This window comes from Schistocerca piceifrons, chromosome 10 (genome assembly GCF_021461385.2).
Source record: "Schistocerca piceifrons isolate TAMUIC-IGC-003096 chromosome 10, iqSchPice1.1, whole genome shotgun sequence".
Classification (NCBI taxonomy): Eukaryota; Metazoa; Arthropoda; class Insecta; order Orthoptera; family Acrididae; genus Schistocerca; species Schistocerca piceifrons.
The window spans coordinates 101,236,679-101,249,945 of record NC_060147.1 but is presented as its reverse complement, the minus strand read 5'-3'; the positions used below and the strand labels follow the sequence as shown (position 1 = coordinate 101,249,945).

At 39.1% G+C, this 13,267-nt stretch overlaps 1 protein-coding gene across 2 annotated transcripts in view; it reads left to right on the top strand.

The window, feature by feature from the left end:
* Nucleotides 1-13,267, top strand: part of LOC124718909 (angiotensin-converting enzyme-like) — a 284,445-nt gene that overhangs the window by 239,363 nt on the left and 31,815 nt on the right. For both annotated transcript variants that reach the window (XM_047244559.1, XM_047244558.1), the window contains exons 4-6: nucleotides 4,588-4,684; nucleotides 6,670-6,813; nucleotides 9,026-9,217. In XM_047244559.1, the coding sequence (XP_047100515.1) occupies nucleotides 4,588-4,684; nucleotides 6,670-6,813; nucleotides 9,026-9,217 (433 nt within the window). The remainder of the gene's footprint in view (nucleotides 1-4,587; nucleotides 4,685-6,669; nucleotides 6,814-9,025; nucleotides 9,218-13,267) is intronic.

Genomic DNA, 13,267 nt, shown 5'->3' with positions numbered 1-13,267 from the left:
GGAGCTCCTGCACATTTCAGTCGAAGTGTTCGTACACTTCTCAACAACAGATTCGGTGACCGACGGATTGGTAGCGGCGGACCAATTCCATGGCCTCCACGCTCTCCTGACATCAACCCTCTTGACTTTGATTTATGGGGGCATTTGAAAGCTCTTGGTACGCAACCCCGGTACCAAATGTAGAGACTCTTCGTGCTCGTATTGTGGACGGCTGTGATACAATACGCCATTCTCCGGGGATGCATCAGCGCATCAGGGATTCCATGCGACGGAGGGTGGATGCATGTATCCTCGCTAACGGAGGACATTTTGAACATTTCCTGTAACAAAGTATTTGAAGTCACGCTGGTACGTTCTGTTGTTGTGTGTTTCCATTCCATGATTAATGTGATTTGAAGAGAAGTAATAAAATGAGCTCTAACATGGAAAGTAAGCGTTTCCGGACGCATGTCCACATAACATATTTTCTTTCCTTGTGTGTGTGAGGAATGTTTCCTGAAAGTTTGGCCGTACCTTTTTGTAGCACCCTGTATACGGAGGCTATTAGGAAAGTAAGGTCCGATACGTAGTGAAATGGAAACGATAGTGAAGCTTCGCACAGACGTGTTGGGCAGTGTCTCTAGTACGGCCATCGACTGCGTCACGTCGCTGTTCAAACTTGTGAGCGCACAGTGAGCACGTAAAGGTAGCCAAAAGAATAGTGGGGCAGAGAGGACGCCCCTGCGGCGTTTTTGATGGGATGTGCTTCATCACCCACCATACAACCAGGACTTGGCTTCCTCTGAGTTTCATATATGCTCACAAGAACTGCTGGCCAGAAAGACAACATTTTGCCACAGACAACGAATTGCAGACCAGCGTAGAGAAATAGCGGGAAGCCCAGGTGGGTCGACGGGGGTAATGGAAAGCTGGTACAGCGCTACGACAGATGTCTTAAGTCTGAGCGGCGGCTATGTAGAGTAGTAGGTGGAACGTGCAGCGAACTGTTCCAAATAAAACGTTTTTGATTTTCACTGCGGTTTCCATTTCGTGACTGATCGGAAAGTACTTTGCGAATAATCTTCGCAAAATAAAATATCACTTGAACGACTCCACTTACAAATGAAACTTGATTCTCTTACACTTTAGACTATAATCAGAACGATTAGTACACCCATAAATGACACTAGCTAGCATTTATGACCAAAATACTTCCATCAGAAGTTAATGTTCGGAGCAACTCACATGGTGAATGTCGACTTCAAGTTTGTAATGTCATGACAACTCTCCTTATACAGTATTATATGCATGAATATATGTGAACTCAAGGCTGAAACCGATGACGTGTCAGACAACGATAGAGGATGACATCGATATAAATCACAGAATGTCTAATTTCACTGAGAGAGCCAATAATTCGTACAATAAACACGCTCCTCTTCAAACCGTAAGATAAACTCTGCATCATAGCTTATTGATCACCTTAAACACCTCTTGGGCATCAGAGACAAGACATAGAAATGGCAATTCACTTCAAAAAACCCTCTCGCCTACAAGCAACTACACAACAGGATTAGTCAGTCTGAGAGAAATGCAAAACTCAGGTATCTACACTCGTTAAATAAGGACAAAGACAGGCCCGCCATTCTGTGGAAAAAATGTACACGGTTTAGAAACAGGCAGACCCAAACCTTTACCTGTACCTCTAGGTCCTACTGTAGATGTAAACCAATACTTCACCACACTGGCGCCTTTATTTGAACCACCCGTAAAGACGCAAAACATCAATTCCATGATAAAAACAGTGGTTGCTATAAGCGCAAGGCAGTTACTCAGTCGCATAACTGTTAATACAGACAGAAAATCCGCTCTACAAATCATTTCGGAAGCTGAGATGTTGCCATTACACTTAAATGATCAAATTGATTGTCGGTCCACTACATCTAAACACCGGCCCACTTGCACTGAATCACCGTCACCTAAGGCTTTAGAACTTACTAATTACTTCATCTGAGACAATCTTGGAGGGCCCCGTTTCAAATCTGCTACCGACCGTCCAGATCTAGATTTTCCGTGATTTCCCTAAATTGCTTTAGTCAAATACCGGGATGGTTCTTTTCAAAGGGCACGGCCGACTTTCTTCCCTAATCTGAGCTTGTGCTCCATCTGTAATGACCTCGTTGTCGATAGTAAAGAACCCTAATATTCCTTCCTTTCCTGCAAATAACCTTCTAGACGTAAACCAATCAAGTTTCCGCAAAGCTCACAGCATGATGACTGGTCTAATAAAGATAATAGACGAATTGGTATTAGCCATGCACAAACAAAAAGCGACTATTACACTATGTGATCAAAAGTATCCGGATACCCCCGAAAACATACGTTTTCCATATTAGATGCATTGTGCTGCCACTTCCAGCCAGGTACTCAATATCAGCGACCTCAGTAGTCATTAGAAATCGTGAGAGAGCGGAATGGGGCACTCCGTGGAACCGACGGACTTCGAAAGTAGTCAGATGATTGGGTGTCACTTGTGTCATACTTCTGTACCCGAGATTTTCACACTCCTCATTCCTATTTCCACTGTTCCTGATGTGATAGTGAAGAGGAAACGTGAAGGAACATGTACTGCACAAAAGCGTGCAGGCCGACTTCATCTTTTGACTGACAGAGACCGCCGACAGTTGAAGAGGGTTGTAATGTTTAATGGGCAGACATCTATCTGGACCATCACACAGGAATTCCAAACTGCATCAGGATTCACTGCAAGTATTATGACAGTTAGGCGGGAGGTGAGAACACTTGGATTTCATGTTCGAGAGGCTGCTCATAACCCACACATCATGCTCGCAAATGACAAATGGTGCTTCACTTGGTGTAAGGAGTGTAAACATTGGATGATTGAACAGTGGAAAAATGTTGTGTGGAGTGACGAATCACGGTACACAATGTGGCGATCCGATGGCAGGGTGTGGGTATGGCGAAAGCCCGGTGAACATCGTCTGCCAGCGTGTGTAGTGAGAACAGTAAAATTCGAAGGTGGTGATGTTATGGTGTGGTCTTGTTTCTCATGGAGGGGACTTGCACCCCTTATGGTTTTGTGAGGCACTATCACAGCACAGGCCTACATTGATATTTTAAGCACTTTCTTGCTTCCCACTGTTGAAGAGCAGTTCGGGGATGGCGATTGCATCTTTCAACATGACTGAGCACCTGTTCATAATGCACGGCCTTTGGCGGAGTGGTTGCATGACAATAACATCCCTTTGATGGACTGGCCTGCACAGAGTCCTGACCTGAATCCTATAAAACATCTTTGGGACATTTTGGAACTCCAACTTCATGCCAGGCCTCACGTATCAACAGCAATACCTCTCCTCAGTGCAGCACTCTGTGAAGACTGGGCTGCCATTCCCAAAGAAACCTTCCAGCACCTGATTGAAGGAACGTATGCCTGCGAGAGTGGAAGCTGTCATCAAGGCTAAGGGTGGGCCAACACCAAATTGAATTCCAGCATTACCGATGGAGGGCACCAAGAACTTGTAAGTTATTTTCAGCCAGGTGTCCGGGTACTTTTGATCACATAGTGTAACTCACATACATATTTCTATATACCACTACATAACAGCCATCCTCTTACATTCAGGAAACTAATGTGACAATGTCATTCAAAACCTTGGAGAAATTACAGTCCTTTCTATGTTACAACACGTTTCTGAAACACCATACTCACATTGGTAATCAGAAGTGAATAGTCTTGCTTAATTTGAGTGAGATGGTTAATATTTTGATGAAGAACTGCTCACACAGTAGATATAGAGATGGTGTTGGATCATGTAGTAGAAGATAAATTAGTAGCTACTCGTGATCCTGTATGTGGAATGCACACTTCCAAGAATACAGCTTCGAGAATACTATAGGAGCAACAGGTAGGCACAGTGTGTGCAAGGAGAGTGTCAAACCCACAGTTTAGTTATGTCAGTGGATCATTCTACACAGCAGTGCAATGCTGAGGCTCCTACTGTGTGTATTGCTCACGGATGAGGGCTCCTTCAAGTATGATGGTGTTTTCATGTGATGCAATAATAACATTTGGAGTGATGACAGTTTATATCCCACATCTGTCTAAGCATCAATGAGTCTCTGCAACTTGTAGGCAACAATCACACAAGAACTTTGAAAAAGCAGAACTCATCCAGTTTTGTTCTGTCAAAAATATCCCACCCCATATTGACCTGGTGTACCAATAAGAAATAATAAACAGAGTAGAAAGTTCTAAGTTCTTAGGTATTCATGTTTTCTAAGATTTATGCTGGAAAAAATCATATAGTAGAACCGCTACAACATTTAGGTTCAACTGCTTTTGCCGTAAGACCACAAATTTGAATTGTTGTAAGGTGTTAGCTGTTTATGCATAAAAAAAACTAAATTTTCATTTCAAACCATTAGATGCTTACCTCAAAGTGCTCAGCTTGCAGTTCCCCTTTCAAGTGTATATTTCTTATCTTAAAAGGTTTGGAAACACTCTGTGTGTAGGTGGGTCTCCATAGTCCTTCTATTCAGTACTGTTGGTGAATTATATACATGAACACTTTGGTTGTGTTGCAGCTGGAGAAGCTGGTCAGTGAGATGGAGTCCATCTACAGTACGGCCAAGGTCTGTGACTACAATGACGCCACCAAGTGTGACCTCAGCCTGGAACCGGGTCTGTATATTTCAGACACATAGTTTTCTCTTATCTTCTTGTGACACAATTGCTATTTTTTCAAATATTTCTCACATCAGTATCTTTGGTATTTGTTGTATCAAACTGTTCTCATTTCACTCAGAAATGGAAATTAGGGCTCAGGATCGTGTCAGCAATGTGCTCGTTAGAGATGGTGTACTGGGCTGGATCAGAATAGAATGGGGGAAGGAAATGGGCAGTGTCATCCTTAAAGAAATCATTCTGGCATTTGCCTTAAGGAATTTGGGGACACTTCAGAAAACTGAAATTTGAATGTCCAGACTGGGTTTTGAACTGCCCTCCTCCCAAATGCAAGTCCCATGTCTTAACCACTGCCCCAACTCAATCAGTGTTTCACTCACTCTGTGAAGAACTGTAGTGGAATAAGCATAGAGACTAATTTTGCTTATGACATTCTTAAATGGAGCAAGAATTGGGATAAATTTTTCTCAGCTTGACAGGAAGACTGTCCATTTTTTGAAGTAATCCATTTGTGGTCAATGCAATTCCTCCAGTGTACTGAGTGTATTGTATCCTTTAAGTGTGATAACAGAATGGCTGCCATAATCTTCTTTACTGAGCAACAGAATCATTTATATGGCGACTGGCAGGAGATGTCAAATCAGGTGTGGATCCACGCTTCGCTGCCCCTCCACTGTTTGTTTTTTGCTTTGATTTTGTCACATTTACCTTGAGTATGGTACCTTTTCTAACTACTTCTCATTAATTCACTTTATTTTTAACTATGAATTTAAGCTTGTACATCGTTGTTGTTGTTCCCTCAACCTAGGTCCAGGGTGACTGTTTCATAGAGGCCCTATCAGATTCTTTTTCCAGTCTTTTTTAATTGGCCAAGGTACTCCATGTTCTGATAGCTACTTAATTCCATGGCTTTTGTAGGATTCTGTGTCAACTGACCTGCTGCTGGCTCACAAATGGATACATTTACTTTTTTAATCACATTAGTATTAATTGGTTGTTGTAGCTTATTCATTCTCACCTAACAATGAAACCTGACATTCCTATATGAATTATTAAGCGGTTACTACAAAATGCTGGAGAACAAACACCACAATCAGTGCTAACTTACTTATTATCTCAATGCAGTACAATAGTCATTGTCGTAGGAAATTGTAATACAGCAAATTCAGGTCCACAGGTCTTTCTTAGATGCAAGTATCTTAAACTGGCTGGGTTTATATAAGTAATTTTTTTAATTGTTTCAAACTTATGTTTTATTCTCATTCATCTCAATACATTTATTACATTCCGATTGTCATTCACTACATAAATTCTTCCAATTACTCGCTATTATGTTCACATTACAACTTTTTGCTATGAACTGTACATAATGACTCTCTGTTGCAGAATAAACTATGCATCTGGTAAAGATGGTGCCAATCGAAAGATAACATATACAATCAAATGTTTAACAGCAAAACTGATCTCCAAGATATATTCTTAAATTTAACTTAATTATAAAAACGTTTCAATACTACAAAACAAATTAGCTAATTCACTTGCAAAATGTAGAAAAATTGCAATTTGGCTGGAATATATATATATATATATATATATATATATATATATATATATATATATATATATATGTATATATATATATATATATATATATATATGTTATTATAAAAGTGATTTGGATTTGACAGATCCACATTTATGTATCAAATATGCACTGTTCTGCCACTTACAAATTATAAATGATCAGAGTTACACACCACGTATCAAATCACAAAGTCTAATATCCTGATACTAGCTCTGAAAATAACAAATGATATGAGTGATATGCTGCATCTTGAAACACTGTAGTGAACATACTGATAACATTATATTGTACGTATATGCATCGTAGGAATTTACCTTGCCCCTTTATACAGTTTGTCAGTTTATGATCAAAGTCATCATGGTAATCATACTGATAGGTGCTTGTTTTGTGCCTGCAGAGCTGACAGAAAGACTGGCAGAGAGCCGAGACCCTAAGGAGCTGTCTCACATATGGGTGGAGTGGAGGCATGCTTCGGGAGAGAAAGTCCGCTCACAGTTTGAACATTATGTCGCTCTCAGCAATGAAGCTGCTGTCCTGAACAGTAAGTACCTACACGAAGATGACATTATTTCTGTTGAGACTATATTTATTCATTTAAACCACCATTAGCCTAAGGGACAGTGGTTTAAGTGCCACACTAAGGGTCTAAAGTTGCAAGGTTTAATCTCTGGTCACTCCCAGGATTTTTATCAGTCACTTACCACTTCTTATACTTCTGGCAGTGGTTTTAATTGTTGAAATGGTAAGCTGAACAGTGTTTTGGATGCTACATTAAACTATAGGCCATGCTATAACCTTCTGCGTAAGTCATTTGAGAGGTTGAAGGAAGACAAGCGCATACCAATTTCAACAGGCCATGCCTAGTAGAGTGCTATCATGTTCAAACCACACTATAGGTTGATGACAACTTTACCTTTTCAATTAGTCAAGTTCAGCTATATAGCCTTTTTATGAGGAAAAAGTCAATGTGGCACCCCAATGACAGTTTATCAGATAATCAAAAAATGTCTAGAGATGAGCTCTGTAAAACTGAAAACAGTGTATGTTCTCACTCATTACCAACCAACTGTTAATGCCAGTGTATTGGAAAAGATATATCTCAAAGATGCATCTGCACCATCTGTGACAACAGACACATTTGCCAACTCATTTACAAATTGTGTGCTCCATCGCACAGTGTGATGTGCTGGTTGCTGTTTGGGTGTCACATGACATAAATTTATGGCCTTGTACCATTGAAGATGACGTTGCACCTGTCTGAAACTTAACGTGTCATCATTACGGCAAGCAGCAATCTCTCTCTTCCTTATTTTGTTGATATTCCAGTCTGGAGTATCCATTGTTCAAAACTGGGCTATAGTGGTTTAAGTAAACACATACACAGCCTCAGTAGAAATAATGTCATCTTTCAAGAAGTTTCAAAGAACTATAGAACAAAATTTAAAAGGTCACTTCTCTTCTGCTTGCAATGGACATTCTGCACCAGGTACAAAAAACGTGAAGACCGCAGTTACAGGTTTAAATAAATTGCTTTCTGGGAAGCTGAGATGCACTCCAGTAATGGAAAAGTTCAGCTTCCAGCATTCCAGTGGTATTAATTGGTTCACAAGCTACTTTCCTGTTGGGAAATTCTGAGTCAGTGCAGCATTCTGTTCTTTCTTTCTCTTTTCACAACTGGGGTAAAAGAATTTTTGCTGGCTAGTTCACCAGAATAATACAATTTTATGCCATCTTTCAAATGTTGTGTATGAAAAAATTTATGCAGGAGGTACACAAATTAGGTATGATTACTTTAGACTGTTTTAACATCTTCATCTTTTGGACTGGTCCAAAAAGTAAAAATTATCAATATACCATAACTTTCAACTGTGACCATTCAGGTGTTAGTATCATACACAGTAACATGTTTTAAGCATCATATCCAGATAAGTTAGTGTTCCTACTTGATCTCAAAGTGTTCTAAATCTGGTTCTAACACAACAATCAATTATCACCTCATCCATAATCTCAAACGCTGTTCAGTATTTACCATAGCAGGAATTTAGAGCATCTCAGTTCCCCTACAATAGATAACCAAACAACAATTCTTCATGACTATTTTGTTTAGTAGCTGATGTACTTGTAATACAATTAACTTGAACTGGCTTTATTTATTGATCATAGCAAGGTCCCTTCACAAAATTTGCTGGTTTTTTTTTCTACATTTACATTGCTGCAGCCCTGTGCTGAAGTGATACACAGAACAACTGAGCAAACATCATATTGAACTGAAATTAAAATGTAGCATTTTACAATTTTAAATATAAAAATTCACAAGTAACTGTGTATAGTTGATAATTGTATTTCTTGCAGAGGTTAGGTTAGGTTAGTGTTTTTTAACGTCCCGTCGACAACGAGGTCATTAGAGACTGAGCGCAAGCTCGGGTTAGGGAAGGATGGGGAAGGAAATCGGCCGTGCCCTTTCAAGGGAACCATCCCGGCATTTGCCTGAAATGATTTATGGAAATCACAGAAAACCTAAATCAGGATGGCTGGAGACGGGATTGACCAGAAATGATGCAATGTATCAATTTTTTTCTTGACAGTTTTTGTCAGTTTCAGGCAGAGAGGGAGATGGGGGGCTGGGGAAGAGAGAGAGAAGAGAGAGAGAGAGAGAGAGAGAGAGAGAGAGAGAGAGAGAGAGAGAGTGAGTGAGTGAGAGAGAGACTGCACTTTTTAGAGATGTATGTGTAACTTCGACCTCGATTTTCCAGACTTCACAGATGCATCGGCATACTGGCTAAAGGACTACGAGGCAGAAGACTTCCAAGACCAAGTGAAGGCCCTCTGGGATCAGGTGAAACCACTTTACCAGCAACTGCATGCCTACGTCCGCCGCAGGCTGAATGAGAAATACGGGGATGATGTTGTCAACCGCCGTGGGCCAATCCCAGCCCACTTATTAGGTAATGTGTGTTGTTTCTGTACACTTTGACATGTGTCAAGTGCATCACAATGGGATAATCTCAAAAATATTTCATTCATTCAGATGTGACAGTTGTACTGTATTGTATGGAACTGGTGACCTAGAAACGATGGAGAGGCTTCGTCCCCGCCGTAGCCCTCAGTGGTTCACAACCCCATAAATAGGCTACAGCAGTCCACTCACCCCACCGCCACCCACACCGAACCCAGGGTTATTGTGCAGTTTGTCCTTAGTTTTATGTATGTAATTGATTTTCTAATTTATTTTGACTATTCCTGGTTAGTAATTTCATTATAGGGTGAAATCAGTAATTGTTTCATAACTTAAATTCTATTGTTGACTTATAAACATTTGTAAGATGAATTACAAGTAATCTTAAAGTATCTATTTGGCTCTCTTTGAAAACATGTTAGTGAAGCCAGCCTTTAATTAATACCAAAGTAATTATCAATTTTGTCAAAAGTATTGTTTGTATAATGATTTATGTTAATTTCATGATTCAAACAAATAATTCGGCTTAACCCTTGTAGGAGAAGACAATGTTAAAAAGAAACAATTTTTCGATGTATTCAGTTAATTTAATGAGTTAAGTTTTAATTGTAAATTCTGTAAATTAAATTTTGAACTATGTGTTGTTTCAGCACCTGTTATTGTGAGGATATATAAGGGCCCGATTTTTGCTCCCGAGACATTCAGTCCACGGTTGAGTTTCAGACGAGGAACCTGTATTGGTTAGATCAAGAACAATGCATCCATGAAATAAATGTAACACAATTAGGCCATGTGTTAAAACAAGAACAGTGCCTGTTCCATACATACCTGATTATTCCGAAAGAACTGTGAATTATGTGGTTATGTTTTTACTGCTCATAGATATTCAACAGTAAACTATTGTAGCAGTATGTGAATGTTTGCCTGAAAACTATTAATGAGGTTTACTGAAGGTTAAACAATAGTGCACTGGCCATATTAAATGTGTATATGGGGCGGCTGTGAAAAGTGAAAGTAAACAACTGTGAAATGCAAATGTGTACCCGTCAGCTACACCATTTACAGTAGACAGTACTGCACTTCCACCCCCCTAGTTTTTCAGCCAGTACATTGACACCAAGGACAACAAATGAAGAAATAAAGAAAGCAGGGAACGTCATCACAATCTTGCTTTACATACATGACATTTTATAGGTAAACCATGTGTATTTGCATGAACTTTCATTGGATTTCCAATGGTGTTCCACTGTTTACTAATTTTAATTATTACAATACATTTTATATTTACAACTATCAACAAGTCAATGACCAAATGTGTACAGTTTTCTTGAAAATGTACACATTTCAGATATTGTGAAATACCAAATACTACAATCAGATAAGGTGCCCAGAACTGCTTTGCAACTGTTTGCTTTGACCTGCAGACACATGTTTCAATGACGAGGGACAGCCTTGCAAAGCCCAAGTCAAATACTGACCCATAAAGGTGTGAATAACTTTATTCAGTTATACAATGAGTTACAATATACCAGTGTATAAAGGTAATGTACAAATAAATAATTGTAGGATAGGCTGATGAGAACAAATAATGTACATGCAAATTTCTTGAAAAACATTAAATTTACATTTTTACTGCAAAAATTGAGGTGACTCGTGATTATTCAACTACTGCAGATGATGAATGTCATTGCCAGCTAAAAGGTGCATTGGTGTACTGCGATAGTTTTCTTCAGGAAATGGACCTGGTTTGAAAATAACAGGCATACATTTTAAGGAAAACTATACATGTTCTGTGGTTTAGTTGTCAATAGTTATAAACATAATATTTGTAGTAATAATTACAGTTAGCAAACAGCCAAACAAAATTGGAAATTAATTAAACATTCATGCAAATTCACATGTTTTTTGTTATATTATCTTTCAAATGTCGTACAAATGAAATAATATGATCAGTATTGGGGGGGGGGGGGGGAGACCTTGAATAGAACCAGCAATTATGGACCTTGAATACTAACCACTTGACTGCAACCATCTCGACTCACTGTTGCAAAGCATCGGTACATGAATGCTTAAAGCTTCTCTTGCAATTTTCTTGCACTTGTCTTGGTAGTATGCCTTGCTACTTGTGCATCATGTTGTCCTAATAGACTACTAAAAGTGTACAGAGTTTGAAGTAAATCTGTAATCCATATGTCATGGCCTCCCCATGTTCGTGTTGGTTCTATGAACTATGCAAGTATGATTTCATGGGACAGTTGGTGTCTATCTTAAATCATCTGCTAGTTCTTGTTTTTCATTGTGTCCATGATGCTGTTCCATGACGCAAACAAAGCTGTGATCATTTGTGGCTGACCTGTACATTCAGTATCCCTTAACAGTCCTATATGGTATGGATCCCACTCATTTGAGGAATATTCTAGGATGGATTGTACAGAAGTTTTAGAAGTAGTCGCCTTTGTAGACTAATTGCATTATGAAAGTGAACCAAAGTCTGCCGCTTGCTTTACCTATGACTGACCATTTGTGGAATCTGAACATTTGGAGCAAGAAAGGTATCTGCTCAGCGGGAGAGTTTGGGGGATATGTGCAGGGGAGGCTGAGGAAGGCCATAAAGCAATCTGTGTGCATTTTCAGTGTTGATTTTCACACCTAATGTTCATTCAGTTTTGATAAGAGATGATTCTGTAACCACTATGTTGGTTGGTTAGTGTGGGAGAGGGGACCAAACAATGAAGTCATTGGTCCCAAACCACTATGTCTCTTACTCCACAAGAACCGTATGTGTCTGTAAGAAGTGGAATCAGGACTAAAGACTTCTTAATCACTACAGAGTTCTTGTGCACAGTTGTTTGTGATTCTACAAAATTGTCAGTTTAGACTATTCTGGCACTACTTTGCTGAGCATGATTGGGAAGACTGTTTTTGATAACTAGTACATAAGTTTAGTGGGTAATGATGCTGTTTACAATAAAGTATTTTTAGTACTGGTTACAAACTGTAGTTGCTGCACTTCACTTTTAGTACCCATCGAGAAAAGTTTGTATATGAATAAAAATATTTTTTCTTAATATTTCCTGTCTTTGTTTCTTAATTTGCGGATCTTCTGTTAGCTGCTGGTACTAGCTGAATTTAATGATGTGAGGATGTGATTTCACATCATAAACTTAAAGAATGACATCAATAATCATATTAATATTGTAAAAGTAAATGTTGATGACACTAGATACGAAAATAATCCATCTATTGAAATATTCAGTTGGTAATGGTCAGTCATTTGTGGTGTAAAACTGACCTCTTCACACATGACACATATTCAAACTCATTAACTCAATAGTAAATTTTAAAAATTTCAATTTTAGAGTCTTACAACCCTCCCACAAATGAATTTCCTTGGGTAGAGGATGAAGACATTGTATTCTGAGTGTGCTGAAATTAGGATCCCTGTGTCAGAAATAGAAGATGATAGGAAGATGGGGAAACATATGGAGAAGTGTGTACAGGAAAGTGAAGAATGGAACAGAAAGTAATGAAACACTTTCAGATCTTCAGTTGCTCTTTAAATTGTGTATTTTGCATTTTCAATTTCTGTTTCTTATACAGGGTGATTCAAAAAGAATACCACAACTTTAAAAATGTGTATTTAATGAAAGAAACATAATATAACCTTCTGTTATACATCATTACAAAGAGTATTTAAAAAGGTTTTTTTTCACTCAAAAACAAGTTCAGAGATGTTCAATATGGCCCCCTCCACACACTCGAGCAATATCAACCCGATACTCCAACTCGTTCCACACTCTCTGTAGCATATCAGGCGTAACAGTTTGGATAGCTGCTGTTATTTCTCGTTTCAAATCATCAATGGTGGCTGGGAGAGGTGGCTGAAACACCATATCCTTAACATACCCCCATAAGAAAAAATCGCAGGGGGTAAAATCAGGGCTTCTTGGAGGCCAGTGATGAAGTGCTCTGTCACGGGCTGCCTGGCGGCCGATCCATCGCCTCAGGTACTTGACGTTCAGGTTTCATAACTAACCTT